Genomic DNA, 21,505 nt, shown 5'->3' on the forward strand with positions numbered 1-21,505 from the left:
GACCCCTGCCTATCAATCGCTTCGATGTCCTCCTTTAATCCCACCTGATGGGGATTCCAAACACTCGCGAAACAAGAACTGGCCGCACTAGTGTTGTATGTGAGTCACATTTATCGATGACCGACACTTTCCTAAAATTCTTCTAATGAACTGAAGTCGATCGCTCGCCTTCCCTGCTACTCACCTCACGTACTCCTTCCATTTCATATCACTTTCCAGTTTTACACCTACATATTTAATCGCCATAATTGTGCCAAGCTGCACACTACTAATGCTATGTTCGAACATTACGGGATGGTCTTTTCCTGCTCATCGGCAGTAACCTACATTTTTCTACGTTTATAGCCAGCTGCCATTCATCATACCAGTTAAAAATTTAGTCCAAGTCATCTTGTATCCTCCTACAGTCACTCAACGATGATACATTCCCGTACGCTACAGCATCATCAGGAAACATCCGCAGATCGCTACTCATCCTTTACTCGGAATATTTGTCTGTATACAAGGTGTTTCCGTAAGAGTGTGCAAATATTTTAACGGGACATAGAGGATGCACCACTGAACAATTTGAGGGGGGGAACCTTGGGTTGGTAGGCCAAGCTTAAGGAGACATGGAAATAAACTTTTCTACCGAACTGTCTAGCATTATTGTTTTCCAGCTTATTTGCATACAAGTTACACGTACTATGATGTTCCTTTACATGCATATTCTTGATTTTCTCCAAAGAAAAAAAGGAGGACAAGGCATATCTTCTACCTGGCCATCCGTACTTGAGTTTCTTGCAAAGAGTTTTACCTGAGTTTTTGGAGAACATAGCCCTGGCTGTTCCTGAGAGGACATGGATACAACATGACGGTACCCCGTCTCACTTCAGTGTGGATGTCCGCAACCATCTCAATCCTGTATTTCCTGGTTCCTGGATTCAAAGGGGAGGCTCTGTTCCATAGGCTGCGAGGTCACCTGACTTGCGTAGTCTTGGTTGTTTCCTAAAGGGATATCTAAAGTCACTTGAGACGCCATTGGATACGGTGTTGGAATTACTTGCCGGAATTGTAGCTGCCTGCGATGTGATTCGAAACACACCAGGGATATTCGGCAGCGTGCGTCAGAATCATTTTTGCCAATGTTATTCTTGCATTGACGTGGATGGCCGTCAGTTTCAGCGAATTTTGTAAAATACGGTACACATGATTCGTTCATTGTGTCAGTGACGGTATTAAAAGTTAACTGTAACTAATGGAAATAAAGAAGCACACAATAATGCCATTTTATTCCTGTTATCTCCCTAAGCTGCCTACTCCAACCCCAGGTTCTCTCCCTCAAATTGTTCAGTGGAGCATCTTCTGTGCCCTAGTTAATTTTTGCACGCTCTTGCGGAAACCCCCAGTATAGAGTAAGAACAACTGGATCACACGTCCTTCAGCACTCCTGACGGTCCCCATGTCTCTGATGAACACTCACCGTTGACGACAACGTACTGGGTTCTATTACGTTTAAGAAGTTATATAGACACTCACATATCTGAGAACCTAGTTCGGTTTCAGTTACAGAGTAAGATGGCGTGTCACGATATTCCTTCTAAAACACTATTTAACAGTATCAAGTTTCCAGTATAAAATGTATGCAACAAGTGGCGGAGAAACACCTTACAAGTGTCTTCCAAGCAGGAAATTAAAACATGGTACAAGTAAGTCAAGTTCTAAAGTTACTGCATCAGCTGTGTAAAAGATTAAATGAATTTATGAGAAATTATTGAACCGACAGGGCGATATAGGGAAATCGGGAAGCTTACAAAGAAAGAACTGTAAAACAGCAAAGATCATGAAAGCCCACATTGAAGAGATACAACATAGAGATCTATACCACAAAAGGGAGAATTACATTATAATACGGTTACTGCAACAAATGCTCATTAAGCTTATGGAACCGTTATATGTAGTAGTAGATCGCAAAAAAGAAACATTAAAGAAACAAGAAATAAAATTTTCACAACATTCTTAGGACCAAAATGCGTAAATGAAACTTGGATGAAAAAGAAATCATACAAGATCTTGTAGCTACAGTATAAAATCACATATGACATTAGTATTATGCTTATCTATATAGAGTGGACAACGTCAGGCTCATAAATATAATTCTGAACTTAGCCTCATCAGTGGAAAAACCACAACTGACAGATAGACGTTAATGAGCACCTGAAAGAAATGGGCAGCCACGAAAAAATCATTCAGCATAGAGCAAAATTTAGAGCCACAACTCACAAACACAAATTTCCTCAGAAGACACTTCAGTTCATTGGGAGCAGTCTGGGAAAGTATAGCTCAGTTATAAAGCAAAATACGTACTGAACACCTGTATCATCGGTCCTTCAGTACTACACCAGGATTAAATTCCAAAGTCTCGCAAGTTGGAAGCCGTAGGAGTAAACTGCTTTTGTTTATGTGATTTACAAACAAATTACATGATCTAATGATTCCTTCTTAATGTACGTCATTGGAGCTTCCCTTCCAAACATTAGAATTTTCTCAACAGATTTTACTCCTGAAACTTTTTGATTTCCACTCCAAGTTCAGCAAGTACATAGGCCTACTTTGGAAGTGACTAGTTAACTCAAATATTGTGAAGCTATATATCATTATTTATTTAACATCTGGACACGTTTCTGGCATCAACAGTTCCAACAAGAAAATGGGTCTCAGAGTGGGTCACAGAGAAAACAAAATTCTTTAATGATGCGTCTCGAAATGAAAAGACTAAACAAGAAACTCCGCTTTGTGGTATCTGAGAACGTAAGCAAGAAGCGGTTCAGGGTTCCCCCTCTCATTTCTGCCATCAATAAATTCTCTAGTACTGTACTTTAATCCCATGAATTACTCGGCTACACATAACAGTTACACTTATACAATAATACTACACCAAGAGAAGGTGCTAAAGTGCGCGTCACAAGAATATACTTGCACTTACACCCTTGAACACCACCAATGGCCTGCGAGGCACGATGACATGCGACTGCAGTATTCTGATTACAGGTTCGCGGCGTAACGCTGGCTGCGACGACGGGAAAGCTGGTGGACGTGTGGATGGGAATCCCATACGCGCAGAAACCCGTGGGACCACTCAGGTTCCGCCATCCTAGGCCCGTGGACCGCTGGGACACCAACGGCGAGATCCTCAACACCACCACTCCTCCAAACAGCTGCGTCCAGATCATCGACACGGTCAGTGCTTCTTACTCTCTACGTACAGATGTCATTAATTTTCAACACTTTTCATACTGCGAAAGTCTATAAACAACAAAACTGAATATCAAGTAGAAAAATAGCTCTAATTATAAAGAAAAAGGCCCTCTCAGCATTTTTCTAATGTTTCCACTGAGTTCAAATTGAAATAGTCATCAATTATTTCAAACTTCTACATTAACTAATGTCTACCAATACTATTATGTACAGTCCATTTACTTCAAGCATTTCAGCACTACAATGAGGTGACAAAAGTCGAAGGATACATGCTAATATCGTGTCGATCGTGCTGCTCGTCATAGTGTCATGCACTCAAAAAGTCGTTGGAAATCCCCTGCAGAAATATTGAGCCATGTTGCCTCCTTATCCGTACATAGCAGCGAAATTATTGCTGGTGCAGGGTTTATGTACGAACTGACCTCCCGATTATGTCCCATAAGTGTTCAGTTGGTGGCCAAACCATTCCCTCGAACTGTCCGAAATGTTCTTGAAACCCATCGCGAACGATTGTGGCCTGGTGATATGGCACACGTCAATCCATAAAAATTCCATCGTTGTTTTGGAAAACGGCTGAAAATGGACTTCAAGTAGCCGAACATAATCATTTCCAGTCAATGATCGGTTCATCTGGACCAGGGACCCAGTACATTCCACGTAAACACAGTCCACACATTATGGAGCCACAACAAGCTTGTACAGTGCCTTTTTGGCAACATGGGCCCAATGTTTCATGAGGGTGCGACACACTCGGACCCTACCATTAGCTCTTACCAACTGTAATCGGGACTCAATGACCAGGTCACGGCTTTTCATTCATCTAGGGCCCAACCGACATGATCACGAACCTAAAACAGGCTCTTCAGGCGATGTCGTGGCTATTAGCTACGCCACTGACGTCGGTGGTCTGCTGTCATAGCCCATGAAAGTCGAAAATTTCGCCTCTCTCTCTTAACGTATGCCTTCGGTGTACGCCCCACATTGATTTCTGCGGTTAGTTCACTCAGTGGTGTTTGTCTGTTAGCATTGACAACTCAACGCAAACGCGGCTCCTCTCTGTCGTTAAGTGAAGGCCTTCGGTCGCTGCGTTGTTCAAGGTGAAAGGCAATGCCAGAAATTTGGTATACCCGGCACACTTTTGACCCTGTGGATCGCGGAATACTGAATTCCCTAACAGTTTCAAAAATGGAATGCCCAATGCGTCTAGGTCCAGCTACCATTGGACGTTCAAAGTCTTACTTCCGGTCGTGCGGCCAGAATCACGTCGGAAACCTTTTCACGTGAATCACCTGCATGCTAACGACAGCTCCACCGATGCACTGCCCTTTTCTACCCTGTGTACGCGATACTACCACTGCTTAGGTTGTGCATATCGCTATCCCATGACTTTTTGTCTCCTCAGTGTATCTCTCTAAAAATTTGTCTTTAAATATAAGAGAGTGCCTGAAGGTACTAATCTTGGCAGGTGAATTAAATGCATAAATAAGAATGTACCGGTCTACATAAATTCATTACATATGTTGAATTATTTTGGAGAATAACGTAGACGTATTAGTGTACGTTATGACGCTGCAAACTAGAAGAGTTACATAAACTAATAAGGTATAGAGGAAAATAGTTTGCATTAGTTGTAAAACGCTGCATACATTTACATTCTCAAGAGTTTCCAGTTTCAGATTATGCCAGCTCCTAGTTGCAGGCAACTGTTATGTGATTCTGTGCAAAAGATCACGGTAATTATCATTGCAACCGTTGGTAAAATTGATTCCCTTTCTTTCAAAAACATACAAGTAATATTTTGAATGAGAAAACGTGCATATCAACACCATGTACGATGGGGTTCTAGCAGAGGGAAAAGCGTGCTCTAATTTAATTTACAGAGGTAGCAGTGCCTCGGAGTTTTGGCCGTTCTCTCTACTCTCTCTAAGAGGGCGACCGTGGACTTTGGTGCTGAAGCGTGCTTCAAGGCTGAATGTAATGAGTGTGGCTCATCTTCATTTGGAACCGTGGATCACATGGCGTTACTGTTAGAGCCCTCTCAACGAATTCAAATAACTGACTGAATTACTGAATGGGAGCGAACCTCGCCATTCAAAATCTGTCGTTGAGTTAAGCTTCGAGCACAGTCGGTCGTATCCACAAGTAACTGTCACAGATTTTATTGTAAATATCTTCTCAAAACTCAGGGGATATCAGTTGATGTAGTGGACTATCTAGTGAGTTTACTAGATTCCTGGGTACGCACCGCGGCGATGAATAATTAATTGATTGTAGTTGAGTGTTTGATTACTAAGATAATATCTAAACTGATCTTCAAAAAGTAGGGTACACATTATTACGGCAAGCCAAGCAATTTTTTATTGAACGGTGCAGTTCATTTCAAAGTTGCATGAATATATCACATTATTTTTAAACATAGTCACCTTAGTCTCTGTGGACAGCCGTGGAAACTTTCAACCAATCGTTTAATTCCTCACGATAGAAATCCGCACTTTCTTCACGGAGCCATGCGAGAACTGCTGTGTTAACGTCCTCATCGATGGAAAATATCCTCCAGACGTTCTTTCAGCTTGCCGAAAAGATGCAAATAACATGGTAGAAGAAGAACTTAACTGCCCGGTCGGCATCACGCACGTCTGTGCGGCTTTGTCCAAATTGTTGACATCAATTCATTACGGCTCGACGTGACATAGCATTTGCTCAACATACCGCCAGAAACTCAATCTGGCTCCGTGTGGTAATTCAGACGAGCCGTCCTCAAGAATCGTACATTTCACATACTTCAGTTCTGGTGGACGTTTCCAGTTCCACTTCAGTCGTACGCTGTAATGCACTTGTTACCCGTACCGACTCAGAATTCTGTCTGCGGCAAACCCGGAACACGTAGGCCTACTCTCTTCTGACAGTGTGCCACTCGTGTGCGCAATGTTCTTAGCGGTGAACGACACGTGTAATTTGCTCTCTGAAGTCACAACGATACATTTACTCATATTAAAAGATCCTTCACTCAATACTCATTCATTCCTCTTTGTTTCATCATACTACCACATAGCATGCAGAGGTTGTGCCATATTCCTGATAGGAAGGCAGCTCCAGTCCCACAACACACGTCTACATCTACATAAATACTCCGCAATCCACCATACGGTGCGTAGCGGAAGGTACCTCGTACCACAACTAGCATCTTCTCTCCCTGTTCCACTCCCAAACAGAATGAGGGAAAAGTGGCAGCCTATAAGCCTCTGTACGAGCCCTAGTCTCTCTTATCTTATCTTCGTGGTCTTTCCGCGAAATATAAGTTGGCGGCAGTAAAATTGTACTGCAGTCAGCCTCAAATGCTGGTTCTCTAAATTTCCTCAGTAGTGATTCACGAAAAGAACGCCTTCTTTCCTCCAGGGACTTCCACCCGAGTTCCTGAAGCACTTCCGTCACACTCGCGTGATGATCAAACCTATCAGTAACAAATCTAGCAGCCCGCCTCTGAATTGCTTCTATGTCCTCCTTTAATCCGACCTGATAGGGATCCCAAACGCTCGAGCAGTGCTCAAGAATAGGTCGTATTAGTGTTTTATAAGCGATCTCCTTTGCAGATGAACCACATCTTCGCAGAAATCTTCCAATGAACCGAAGACGACTATCCGCCTTCCCCCCCAACTGCCATTACATGCTTGTCCCACTTCAAATTGCTCTGCAATGTTACGCCCAAATATTTAATCGACGTGACTGTGTCAAGCGCTACACTACTAATGGAGTATTCAAACATTACGGGATTCTTTTTCCAATTCATCTGCATTAATTTACATTTATCTATATTTAGCGTTAGCTGCCATTCTTTACACCAATCACAAATCCTGTCCAAGTAATCTTGTAACATCCCACAGTCACTCGACGACGACACCTTCCCGCACACCACAGCATCATCAGCAGACAGCCGCACATTGCTATCCACCCTATCCAGAAGATCATTTATGTAGATAGAAAACAACAGCGGACCTACCACACTTCCCTGGGGCTCTCCAGGTGATACCCTCACCTCCGATGAACACTCACCATCGAGGACAACGTACTGGATTGCATTACTTAAGAAGTCTTCGAGCCACTCACATACTTGGGAACTAATCCCATATGCTCGTACCTTAGTTAGGAGTCTGCAGTGGCGCGCACAGTCAAACACTTTCCGTAAGTCAAGGAATGTGGCATCTGTCTGATACCCTTCATCCGTGGTTCGCAAGATATCACGTGAAAAAAGGGCAAGTTGCGTTTCGCAGAAGAGATACTTTCTAAAGCCGTGCTGATGCATGGACAGCAACTTCTCTGTCTCAAGGAAATTCATTATATTCGATCTGAGAATATGTTCGAGAATCCTGCACCAAACCGATGTTAAGGACATTGGTCTGTAATTTTGAGGATCCGTCCTTCTACCCTTCTTATATACAGGCGTCACCAACGCCTTTTTCCAGTCGCTCGGGACTTTACGTTGGGCGAGAGATTCGGGATAAATGCAAGCTAAGTAAGAAGCCAATGCAGTAGAGTACTCTCTGTAAAACCGAATTGGAATCCCATCAGGACCTGGCGGTTTATTTATTTTCAACCCATTCAGCTGCTTCACAACCCTAGGGATGTCCATCACTATGTCCTCTCTACGGCAATCTGTACGAGACTCATACGGCGGTAAGTTTGTAGGATCCTCCTGCGTGAAGGATTTCTCAAATGCTAAAGTTAAAATTTCAGCTATCGTTTTGCTGTCTTCCGTTGCCAGGGCAGACTGATCAGTGAGTGACTGGATGGAAGCCCTCGACCCGCTTACCGATTTTACGTAAGATCAGAATTTCCTTGGGTTTTCAGCAAGATCCTTTGCTAAGGTATGACGGTGGTAGTGGTTTTATGCTTCGCGGACCGCTCTTTTTACAGCAGCGCGAATCTCTACTAACTTTTGCCTGGCCTCATTCTCCCGATCTTTCTTGTACTGCGAGTGCAACTGCCTTTGCTTCCTGAGCATTCTCCGAATTGCGCTGTTAAACCACTGTGTGTCTTTTCCGTGCGTAACCCACTTTCTCGGCACATACTTGTCCAATGCGTGATTTACAATGTGTTTAAAATTTGCCCATAATTCTTCCACGTCCGTCGTACCGGAAGTAAATGAAGTCGATTCATTTACTAAGTGGGATGCTAACAACTACTTATCTGCTCTTTCTAGTAAAAATACTCCCCTAACCTTCTTGACCGACTTTTTAACTTTCGTAACCATAGTCGTAATGATAACATCATGATCACTAATCCCTATTCAACACTGACACCGTCGATGAGGTCTGGTCTGTTGGTGGCTACCGGATCCAAAATATTTCCATTAGGCGTTGGCTGTCGATTTAGCTGCTCAAGACAGTTTTCGGATAATGTGTTCAAAAGTAATTCAGACGACGGCTTGTCTGTACCACCTGTAAAGAATCCATAGACATCCCAGTCTATACTAGGTAGGTTGAAGTCGCCTCCGACTAATATAGCATGATCCGGGTACTTTTGTGATACAGAGTGTAGACTCCCTTTGAATGATTGTAGAACTGTCACGGTGGAACCTGGTGTCCGGTAATGACACCCAAAAATTAACTGTATTCCTCCTAACCCTGTTAAACGTGTCCAGGTAACTTCACAATCACACTCTACTTCGGCCTCAGTAGACACAATATTTTTGTCAACTGCAATGAGTACACCACCTCCTACGCTGTCTAATCTGTCTTTCCGATACACGTTCCAACCCTCACTAAATATTTCAGAACTTCCTATCTCATGGTTCAGCCAGGTCTCAGTCCCGAGAATAATTTGCGCGCCGCACGCTTCCTGGAGGGCAGTAAAACGATGTGCTACATCCTGTTGAAGTAATTTGACGTCAGTTAAATATCGCTCTCGCTCCGCCTGCGCTGTACGGACTTTGTGCTCCGCAGGTGTTCGGTGACTTCCCGGGCTCGGTCATCTGGAACCCCAACACGCAGCTGTCGGAGGACTGCCTCTACATCAACGTGGTGGCGCCCAAGCCGCGGCCGCGCAACGCCGCCGTCATGGTGTGGATCTTCGGCGGCGGCTTCTACTCGGGCACGGCCACGCTCGACGTGTACGACCACAAGACGCTCGTGTCCGAGGAGAACGTGATCCTCGTGTCGATGCAGTACCGCGTCGCGTCGCTGGGCTTCCTCTTCTTCGACACGAGCGACGTGCCGGGCAACGCGGGGCTCTTCGACCAGCTGATGGCGCTCCAGTGGGTGCACGACAACATCCACTACTTCGGCGGCAACCCGCACAACGTGACGTTGTTCGGCGAGTCGGCCGGCGCAGTCTCCGTCAGCATCCACCTGCTGAGCCCCCTCAGCAGAAACCTCTTCTCACAGGTGCGCGCCCAGTCTTCAGCACAGCGCAGCTCGTTCTTCGAAATCAGTAATTTATTTCTCCAAGGAACAATTAACAAGGCGCCATCACCTTAAGACAAGGAAATATTAGCTACATATTCCTTTTCTATGCATTTTATGTAAGTCTATACGGGGTTTTACAAAAAGGTACGGCCAAACTTTCAGGAAACATTCCTCACACACAAAGAAAGAAAATATGTTATGTGGACATGTGTCCGGAAACGCTTACTTTCCATGTTAGAGCTCATTTTATTACTTCTCTTCAAATCACATTAATCATGGAATGGAAACACACAGAGTGACTTCACTCACTTTCATACAGAAAATGTTCAAAATGTCCTCTTTCACAGAGGATACATGCATCCATCCTCCGTCGAATGGAATCCCTGATGCGCTGATGCAGCCCTGGAGAATGGCGTATTGTATCAGAACCGTCCACAATACGAGCACGAAGAGTCTCTACATTTGTTACCGGGTTTGCGTAGACAAGAGCTTTCAAATGCCCCCATAAATGAAAGTCAAGGGGGTTGAGGTCAGGAGAGCGTGGAGGCCATGGAATTGGTCCGCCTCTACCAATCCATCGGTCACCGAATCTGTTGTTGAGAAGCGTACGAACACTTCGACTGAAATGTGCAGGAGCTCCATCGTGCATGAACCACATATTGTGTCGTACTTGTAAAGTTCTAGCAGCACAGGTAGAGAACATGGTGGAAGAACATGGGGCCCAAATAAGACATCACCAACAATGCCTGCCCAAACGTTCACAGAAAATCTGTGTTGATGTGATTGCACAATTGCGTACGGATTCTCGTCAGCCCACACATGTTGTTTGTGAAAATTTACAATTTGATCACGTTGGAAAAAAGCCTCATCCGTAAACAGAACATTTGCACTGAAATGAGGATTGACACATTGTTGGATGAACCATTCGCAGAAGTGTACCCGTGGAGGCCAATCAGCTGCTGATAGTGCCTGCACACGCTGTACATGGTACGGAAACAACTCGTTCTCCCGTAGCACTCTCCATACAGTGACGTGGTCAACGTTACCTTGTACAGCAGCAACTTCTCTGACGCTGACATTAGTGTTATCGTCAACTGCACGAAGAACTGCCTCGTCCATTGCAGGTGTCCTCGTCGTTCTAGGTCTTCCCCAGTCGCGAGTCATAGGCTGGAATGTTCCGTGCTCCCTAAGACGCCGATCAATTGCTTCGAACGTCTTCCTGTCGGGACACCTTCGTTCTGGAAATCTGTCTCGATACAAACATACCGCGCCACGGCTATTGCCCCGTGCTAATCCATACATCAAATGGGCATCTGCCAACTCCGCATTTGTAAACATTGCACTGACTGTAAAACCACGTTCGTGATGACCACTAACCTGTTGATGCTACGTACTGATGTGCTTGATGCTAGTACTGTAGGACAATGAGCCGCATGTCAACACAAGCACCGAAGTCAACATTACCTTCCTCCAATTGGACCAACTGGCGGTGAATCGAGGAAGAACAGTACATAATGACGTAACTAAAATGAGCTCTAACGTGGAAATTAAACGTTTCCGGACACATGTCCACATAACCTTTTCTTTATTTGTGTGTGAGGACTGTTTCCTGAAAGTGTGGCCGTACCTTTTTGTAACACCCTGTATACAGGGTGGAGGAAAATTGTGTCACGAAATTTTAACCCTTCGTAGCTGATGAAACCGCTCGGTCTCGTTCCCGCAACGTCACGTCGGCCGGTCTCGTTCCAGCCTCGGTCCCGTTCCCGTCTGTCTCGGTCTCGGTCTCGGTCTCGCTCAGCCGGACTCGTCCTTCATCGCGTGGCCACTCGTCGCAGTTCCACTGCCGACTGCTCCTAGTTAGTTCAGTATCAAGTTGTTGTTGTTCGTTTCGTTCGCTTCGCACATCCATTCTAGATCTGTTTGAAACCTTTTTTGAGCTCTGAACTTCTGGTTCTTTTTGTATTCTATTCAGGGTCCACTAAAGCTAATGAAAATGTATTTTATAACTACGTAAACTACGAAAAAATTACGTGGTATGTAATACATACACCTTTTCTGGTAACAAAACGGCGTATCAGCTTACTTCACTATTTCGATAAACAGCAGAAGAAATACTTGTAAAAAGGCCAGTCTTTTGGTTATTACATATGCAAAGGACGTCAGCATGGCACACACGAAAGGCCATTTTCCGTCTTTTTTTGATCCAAGGTAAAACAGCATGTTCATTGTTATGGAAGGCAGATCGACTTACAACCGAATCAAACCGATGCTTCGTAATCCAGTGTCTGGTGTCACATTTTGTAAAGAGAATATGATAACTCCTACAATGTTATTTCAGTGGTACAGGGTGGCGCACGAAAAATCGGCCCCGAGCACTAGACTACTCATTGTCTCTTACCAATCGTCATCTCTTGTTTCGAAGTTGTTTGCATTGGCTTCTTATTTCTCCACTGCCTAATTATTACATGTGCATCTATTCTGATCGTATCGGTCAACGAATGGTGCGAAATTGGCGAGCAGTCCGTACTCGGGGCCGGTTTTTCATGCGCCACCTTACATTATTTTACTTCGGTCAGCCACGTAAAGCTAAAGTTGGCTAAACGAGATGTTTTGCAGATTCACGAAAATTATAAGGGTGTGAAAATTCTGTTGTGAATAAAAATTCTGTACTCCAGGGGGAGGCAAGTGCCCCCTCTTGGCTCCTTCCATCCTTCAGTCACCTATGCTATTAATTTTCAATTTCTCGTAAGAACCATACAGAACAATGAACGGTGAACGAGTAAAAATTAACGTTTCCCAAAAAAGAGCGATCACCAGTGCACTAGTTCCCAAGGATGAATGACTTTTCTCATCTTTAGTAGGAACCAAAATATCTAATGTTCTGTAGGTCGACAATGCACAATTTTTAAACTACGAAAATTTGGCGCTACGCGCTCCGATTGGCCACGGGATTGCCCTGATGCCGGATGCTCTGGAAAACGCATAACCGCGAATGCTCTGCCTGCCGCAGATAGAGATGCACCCAAGGCGGCCCCCACGCTCGATGGTAGCGTGCCAGCCTTCCACTCTGGGGACGAATCCTCATGGGTCCCGACACATCCATTGTAGTTTCATGATGAGACGTACCTGGAACAAACCCGTCAACAGCTCTTAGTTCGCGTACATAAAGTATTTTACGAACTGTGTCGACCTTGAAAACCGCCTGTTTTGTAGCTAGGACACTGTTTATTTAAAGCAGGTGCTCGAACTGGCGACCCTCTAACGCGACACAAGCTCGGTAACGTCGAACGGTGTTTTGCTGTACTCTTTCAAAGATTCCTGGCGTTGCCGTGATGTAACTGGTGGCATGTTGAATGCGATCCATTAATTCCCCTTCATTTCTAGGTGGTTCACGTCCGGGTGGGCGAACTATAACCTTGAAGAATCCCCACAGGGAAAAGTCCGTTGGCGTGAAGTCTGGTGATCGCTGGGGCCATGTCCTACAAGCACCTCTGCCAATTGCCTGGCCGTCGAAGAGTTCATTTAACTATCCGCGCGCAGCACGACTGTTATGTGCGGACGCCCCATCATGCTGCAACCACATGCATACCGTATATCCAGGGGATCATCTTCCAGCAGACCGGGTAGAGTTTCTTGCAAAAAGTGAAGGTAATTTGCTCCGGTAAGTCGAGGAGGTAGACGCACCGGCCGAATTATATGGTCACCCACAAGGCCTGCCCAAATGTTGAGCGAAAATCGTTCCTTGTGTCCGTGGACGTATGTGACGTGAGGGTTTCCCATTGCCCAGAAATGAACGTTTCGCTTGTTGTAAAGGCCATTCCGATGGAAGGTGCACTCCTCCACAAACAACACAATAGCTGGGAAGTTGGGATCTCGTGCAACACGTCGCAGAAACCACCGGCAAAACCCTAGCCTATGCTCATAGTCCGCCACAGGACTCAGCTCTTGGACAGAGTGGAAACTAAATAGATGCTGGCCGTCATCTCTCAAAACCTCCCAGGCTAACCGACAAGTGACCCCAATGTCATGTCCAGCCGCTCAAGTACTTGTAGTAGGTGCTTCCTCGAAGAGCTCGAGAACAGTCTGTTCAAGTGCAGCATCCCGTCGTGTTCGAGGTCTCCCAGCACCACCATGATATCCCGCTGACGAGCCTGTTTCGCTAAGTCGCCGGTGAATTGCTGTAAACGTTTGCCGGTGTGGGTGGCGTCTTACTTTCTCAAACAACCGTCGAACTTCATGCGCATTACCGTCGGCTAGTCCATAAACAAAAACCACACCTCGTTGTTCTTCAAACGAATCCTATGACGACATGCTTACTGTATGACTAAATCGCAGGTGAAGTGTGTACTCCGAAGCGAAGCTTACGTCTGAATGCCTCTGACGTGAGGTGGAGACAAAAAGCAATATGTATTCGACACATTTGCGTATCACTTTGGGCAGTGGCGGGGTGAGGGACGTTTGTATCGTTCGTATGTGTGAACCGACACCCATAGCGCTGCCTGTCAACCGATGAACGGAAACGGGGCAATCACGCGGCCAATCGGAGCGCTTGGCGCCAAGTTTCCGTAGTTTAAAAATGGTGCGTTGTCGACATACACATCATTTGGTTCCTATTGGCATCAGCTATCCAGGATTAAAATTTCGTGACACAGTTTTTCTCCATCCTATATATTACTTACTTGAAACAGCTATAAACATTTAAGAGACTCTTCTGTGGTTTCTGCCGCCTCATTGTATCGATTATGTATTATCTAGTGACAGGCGTGATAAACCACTTGCGCCGGTTTCTTGATCGTGGTCTGTAGCTTGTTGTGAAATGTTTCCCTGTGATAGACATCCTGCACGATTCGATAATATTGGCCGTCAGTAATCTACAGGGAGAACTATTCCGAGAATTTAGCACCTCGGTTCTCAATAATGTAGGTGGCTGTGTCGTACGTCCGATCATCCATAGAGCTGTTTAGCAATCGGGTATCGCGTGCTGTCAGGCCACGTCAGTTCCCTAACGTGTAGGTAGCGTGCGATCGCTCTATCAGTGATGGCTAGTAAGTGACTGACAGAATAATACGTTTCTTCCGTTGCTCCACAAACAAATCTGTGCGTGAGCGAGTCAACGCTTCCTTATTGTGGCAGGCGGCTGTTGTACTGAGATGCATTCTATGCAATTTGCTGTTCGTAGGAATTTTATCACTGTCAATCAGATATCGTTGTGAACAAATCCCTGAGGGCAGGAACGTTTGGTGAATGTCTTGCCTCGGTGATGTCCAATTCACTTGTTGATACCGACCTCTGACGGATTGTAGCTTACTAATTGGACTGCAGAGATCTTATTCTCAAAAGAACCATCCGATTTTAAAAAGTATAACTTTTACATACGTTGACGAACAGCCTTGGGGGTACCTTCATTACCTACGTTTAGGGAGACAGTTTTCATTTACCCTCCACAGATTTTCAAGCTGTCCTCCACCGTAAGCAAAGATAACATCTGGAGGGTATTCAAACTAGTCTCAGTTATCTGCGAGCATGTCTGGAGTTAATGCGTTCACTATTGTGACTATTGTTGCAATGCGACTAACTCTCCTATAGCATAAAGAGTGGACTAATGTCAAAGTCACACTATTCTCATACTCAGGAAATGGTCACATGGGAGAAGATGCAAGAATCGTGCATCACTGCTCTTCTCAAGGTTCTAGTGGAGGTACTTTCCCTATGCTTTCCTCCGACCTGTTATGAAGTGTACTGCATATAACTGTGCCTTGAGTATAGTGTTGTGTTCGTGTTGCTATGGGTGTAGGGAAGGTAGAAGGTGAAACGCAAAGCCAGTACATATTCGCAGCTCACTCCTCTCGAAGAGTACCGAGGGATCCGCCGAAATCTACGTCCTCCTCCGACGGACAGATCACCATTAACAGTGTGACATGCCTTCGGTTCATGAGACACTGCGTAGAGGTTTGAAGTTTAACCCAGGACATTGGCGCAGAGACTGGCGGACAGGAACTTCACATCACCACTGCTCCTCCCCCTGCCGGCCTAAGTGAAGGTGTAGCTCCAATTCGAGTGCCATCGCTGGTGCGAGCATTAGCGACCTTGGTCAGAGCCGGCTTAGACGTCTACGAACTACGTGAAGAACGTAGTTGAATCGTACATCAATGACGATTGTCAAGAAACTGCTGGCGCCATAGTCGAATATAGTCGAATACTTTGCCGTATAAGTTGTTCAGTGGTGTACTCTTTGGTCGGAACCAATGCTGCACATTTGTAACTTAATCATACCTGTGTAAGCGAAGAACACGAAACACCTTTCTTTCTATGTTACATCGACTCGACGCACCTTCGGGTATGAGCGAGCGAGTGATTTGCACCACGGCGACCACTACAGACGAATACGCGAACCAACAAACTGACGCCAAAGTAATCTTCTAAGTGGCGACAAGTAATTCACTATTTGCCCCAAGTTTCTATCAGCGTTCATGCAGAAAACATAGTCTTCTTAAATCAAATAAAACTTTCGGGAACATCTCGTAGACTGGAATATCAGAACGGAAGCCTCGATAACACATGAAACTGTATGCGTTGAATCGCACAGACAGCAAAGAGATAGTCCAATTTTTGTAATATGTGTAACATCGTTGATATGGCTCCACAGGGTAGATCACTTTATACATACCTAAAGCGAAGTTCGTAATTTTAATCATTTGAAAAGACATTTTTCTTTCGTGGAGTTACTTAATATTCTATTGCACGTTGCACCCGGCAGAATACTTCTCACACTAACGTCAGAATGCAGTTTGCTTAGCTGTATTTTTATGCTGTTTATCTCCTACTAATTTTGACCAAACAAGATTATCGAACAAAACAGTCAATATATGTATAATTGTAGAGAGTAAGATTACATAAATGTTGTAACAGAAGAAATGGCAAGCTGACCTGTACGATATTTTTATTGAGTTGCAAGGATATCCCAACCAACGTCCATTTATACATCTACCTGTTGTTGGTGGGTATCTCATCTTGCTATCAGTGCTACAGTACACATGCATGCACTTCTCGTTCTATACGGTATGTTCCTCCATCATCTGATCTATTTATTTAATAAAATAGTGATATAAATAAATTTTCTCCCCATAATTAGATATGATACATCTCCATTCGTTGTCTGATCTACAGATCAAATCTGAAGCACTTCTGTCGCAACGTATTTCTAAATCTTCGACTCTCTCTTCTCTGAACACTTTCTCGACCACATTTCACTTCCAAACAAAGATACACTGCAAAAAAACTTCAGAAAAGACTTCGCGAATTTAAATTTGTCTTCTTTAGAGAGGTTTATCTTGATATTACCAGTTTGTCAGTGTTAACAATTTGTTTCTTTAGAAACGTTTATCTTGATATTTCCAGTTTGTACTTTACACCTCGTCTGCTTCGACCATCGACAGTCAACTGGCTGACAAAAAGCAAGCCATAACCACTAATTTTAGTGTCTCATTTCCTAACTCAGCATCAACTGATTTAATTCGACCATATAACGCTTCCCTTGTTTTTCTTTTGTTGATGTTTATCTCGAACCCGTGATATATGGGTACTGCCCTTGATTAGTAATCAAAAAGTCATGGTCCTGGGTTCATATTCATCCATAGGATAAATTCTGAATAAAATTTATCAGAAATAGCGGCCGTAAATTTACGGCGTAAAAAGTAACCCTCGCTTGCCAATGGTATTGTCAAAGAGGACGTAGGAGCGAACGGAGGTTCAGGGTACAATCTTGCGCTTGGAGTGGGAAACTGCTCCAACAAGGTCGAGGAATCAACAATGATGAAAGGCTTGAGGATGCAGGATGCAATGGAGACCACTGCATTTAAGACACATGATGTATATTTACAGGACATGTGGCCTGTAATTCACAAAGTGTCCTGATAATTTCTCCATTGGCAGAAGAATCCGGACTAGTCCCCCATTCGGATCTTCAGGAGGGGACTGCCAAGGAGACAGTGAGGTAAACATCCAACAATCAGGGAAAAGATAACGTTCTTCGAGTCGGGGCATGGAATGTCAGAAATTCGAACGTGATGAGAAGGCTAGGAAATCTGAAAAGGGAAATTCTAAGTCGCAGTCTAGATAAAGTTGGGATCAAAGAAGTGAAATGGAAAGAAAATAGGAATTTCGGGGCCGACGAGTATAGGCAAATCTCAACAGCTATAGGAAACAGTATAACGGGAGGAGGATTCGTCATGAACAGGGAAGTAAGGCAGAGAGTGAGTTACTGTGAGCAGTTCAGTGATAGGGTTGTTCTCACCAAAGTTGACAGGAAACCGACGCCAACAGCTGTTGTTCCGATGGCTTGGCTCTGAGCACTATGGGACCTAACATCTGAGGTCATCAGTCCCCTAGAATTAGAACTACTTAAACCTAACTAACCTAAGGACATCACACACATCCATGCCCGAGGCAGGATTCGAACCTGCGACCGTAACGGTCGCGCGGTTCCAGACTGAAGCGCCTAGAACCGCTCGGCCACAGCGGCCGGCTGTTGTTCAGATGCTGTAGTCTTAATCAGAAAATGAAAAGAGAGAGAAAGTGTATGAGGATATTGAGCGGGTAATTCAGTATGTTAAGAGAAATCATAATCTATTAATCGTGTAGGATTGGAAAGCGTTTGTAGGGGAAGGAATATGTTATTGGGGAATACAGGATAGGCAGTAGGGATAAGAGAGGAGAAACGCTAATTGGGTTCTGCAATAAATTTGAAATGGTAATAGCGAATACCATGTTTAAGAATCACAAGAGGAGGAGATATACTTCGAAAAGGCTCGGAGGCACGAGAAGATTCCAGTTGGGTTACATCCCGGTCAAAAAAAGATTCCGAAATCAGATTTCGGTTGTAAGGTGTGCCCAGGAGAACATACATACTCAGATCACAATTTAGTAATGATGAAGAGTAAACAATACCCCAGAATAATCAATTTGGAGGGAAGTGGGATACTGAAGTAATGAGGAATGACGAGATGCGTTTGATGTTCGCTAAGAATGTGGATACTGCGATGGTAAGGAGTATCACGGTAAGCATTTCAATTCAGGAGGAGAGGACATCTGTAAAAATAGTAGTCACATGTGTTGTAATATAGATCGAGGGAAGGTAACTGCCAAGAAATCTATAATAACAGAGGAATTACTATAACTGATCGACGAAAGTAAGTGGTACAAAAATGTTCAAGTAAATATAGGAATACAGCAATAGAAATCCATTAGAAATGAAATTAATAAGAAGTGGAATCAGTCAAGGGGAAATGGCTGCAGGAAATGTTTAAAGAAATCGGAGAAGAAATGATCTTCGGAAAGACTGACTTGGCATATAGAAAAGTCAAACGAACCTTGGGTGAAATTATAAGCACCGGTGGTAACATTAAGACTGCAATGGGAAAGCCCCTGCTAACGCAGAGGAGAGATCGGATACGTGGAATGTGTATTCTGAAGGTCTCTGTGAGCGGAGGACTTACCTGATAACGAGATAGGATATGAAAGGGGGGTCGGTATGGAAGACATGGAGGATCCAGTTGAAGTTTCCCGGCTTGGGGCACTTTCACAGTTCAGTTAATTACGCTCAAAAGTCAAGTTATTGAACCCTCAGTTTATGTTCACAGATATAAGTTCTGGGTCCGTTAACAGTCCAAAACAAATAAGAAAAGTCCTTGAAAATAAAGGAATGACTTCTTTGACAACTTAAAGTTTTTCGAAAACAACAGAAGTAAATCTCTGCCTGGCACTGTCTTCTGAACAGTTCCCTTGCAAACGAAACAGTCTGTCTTCTTAGACGTCAGTAGTAGGTAGAAAATTAAACTGCCTGCTGCTCACCGGGCGAGGGTAGTTATATCCGCATGGCGGATGACTGCCAGGTGGCTATTGGTCTAGCGATGTGCCCTCGGACTGTCTGAAGAAAATAGATTGGCGGATGCAGCAAATTGTGCAGAGATGTGGCGGCTTCTACAGCTCTTGCGCGCCCTCTGAACTAACCTGCTTGATGCAGATCAGGCGAAGTTCGGCTGACTTCGGCCGGTGCGCCTGCGGAACTGAAGCGACGACCCGCATAGCGGTGCTACGTTGCGGGTTGTCGGCTTCGCGGGAGACCCCGGAAACACGCCACCAGTGTTAGAATTTAAAAGGGTCTGGTAGATTATTTCTAAAGGGCCGTGTAGATCACACATAACTTTTACAATTCTCTATTACCGAATTCGGCAACTGCCGTATTCAGATCTGTTACAAACAAAGCATGGTGGTGTAACCAACTAAGTTCAGTTATCTGAAGCAAAATCTGTAGCGGGTCTGATGATACATACGAAAAATAAAAAAAAAATATTTACATGATTAACAGACACGCTCATCAGCGATACATACAATAAAATAATCTGACTGGGGTATCAACGTCAATATTATACATGTGTTATAGAGTAAGCACTGGTGATGGCCTGAAAATTCTGATATTTATTCAAATAACTGAGGTCAGCAGAGGGCACTGTAGTTAGGATATATGAGTAATCTGTATTGTCAGTTTAATAGTTAAAATGCAGTATACGTAGTTATTAATTAAAATAACTTCAGATAGGATAGTGAGTGTCTGACAATGAAACATGTACTCACCAGCTGCGACGTAGTAGCGTATATGAACAGTGATCCAATACTGTCAAATGTTTTGTATTCCAGTCTTTGATCACAATATCAATTCTTTTGACGATGACCGATTTCAGTCAGTAATGAACATTCTCAGATCTACAATATAAAAATATATACAACTAGAGAGCAGTGTGTCTTTCAACGGCATACAGCATTACGTATCACAATATACTATCATATAACCAGGGAAATGTTCAGATAAAATACGGTGAAACGTACCTTTACGACAGCACGTCTTAAAGTGAATAAGACCCGTAATGGCATCGTCAAAACATACACTCCTGGAAATGGAAAAAAGAACACATTGACACCGGTGTGTCAGACCCACCATACTTGCTCCGGACACTGCGAGAGGGCTGTACAAGCAATGATCACACGCACGGCACAGCGGACACACCAGGAACCGCGGTGTTGGCCGTCGAATGGCGCTAGCTGCGCAGCATTTGTGCACCGCCGCCGTCAGTGTCAGCCAGTTTGCCGTGGCATACGGAACCCCATCGCAGTCTTTAACACTGGTAGCATGCCGCGACAGCGTGGACGTGAACCGTATGTGCAGTTGACGGACTTTGAGCGAGGGCGTATAGTGGGCATGCGGGAGGCCGGGTGGACGTACCGCCGAATTGCTCAACACGTGTGGCGTGAGGTCTCCACAGTACATCGATGTTGTCGCCAGTGGTCGGCGGAAGGTGCACGTGCCCGTCGACCTGGGACCGGACCGCAGCGACGCACGGATGCACGCCAAGACCGTAGGATCCTACGCAGTGCCGTAGGGGACCGCACTGCCACTTCCCAGCAAATTAGGGACACTGTTGCTCCTGGGGTATCGGCGAGGACCATTCGCAACCGTCTCCATGAAGCTGGGCTACGGTCCCGCACACCGTTTTGCCGTCTTCCGCTCACGCCCCAACATCGTGCAGCCCGCCTCCAGTGGTGTCGCGACAGGCGTGAATGGAGGGACGAATGGAGACGTGTCGTCTTCAGCGATGAGAGTCGCTTCTGCCTTGGTGCCAATGATGGTCGTATGCGTGTTTGGCGCCGTGCAGGTGAGCGCCACAATCAGGACTGCATACGACCGAGGCATACAGGGCCAACACCCGGCATCATGGTGTGGGGAGCGATCTCCTACACTGGCCGTACACCACTGGTGATCATCGAGGGGACACTGAATAGTGCACGGTACATCCAAACCGTCATCGAACCCA

General features: G+C 44.8%; 1 protein-coding gene across 1 annotated transcript in view; it reads left to right on the top strand.

Annotated features, from left to right (window-relative positions):
• The window catches only part of LOC124775152 (acetylcholinesterase-like), a 118,468-nt gene that overhangs the window by 78,185 nt on the left and 18,778 nt on the right, over positions 1-21,505 (top strand). The window contains exons 4-5 of the mRNA XM_047249992.1: positions 3,031-3,219; positions 9,177-9,617. Of these exons, the coding sequence (XP_047105948.1) occupies positions 3,031-3,219; positions 9,177-9,617 (630 nt within the window). The remainder of the gene's footprint in view (positions 1-3,030; positions 3,220-9,176; positions 9,618-21,505) is intronic.

The sequence above is a fragment of the Schistocerca piceifrons genome, chromosome 2 (assembly GCF_021461385.2).
Source record: "Schistocerca piceifrons isolate TAMUIC-IGC-003096 chromosome 2, iqSchPice1.1, whole genome shotgun sequence".
Taxonomy (NCBI): domain Eukaryota; kingdom Metazoa; phylum Arthropoda; class Insecta; order Orthoptera; family Acrididae; genus Schistocerca; species Schistocerca piceifrons.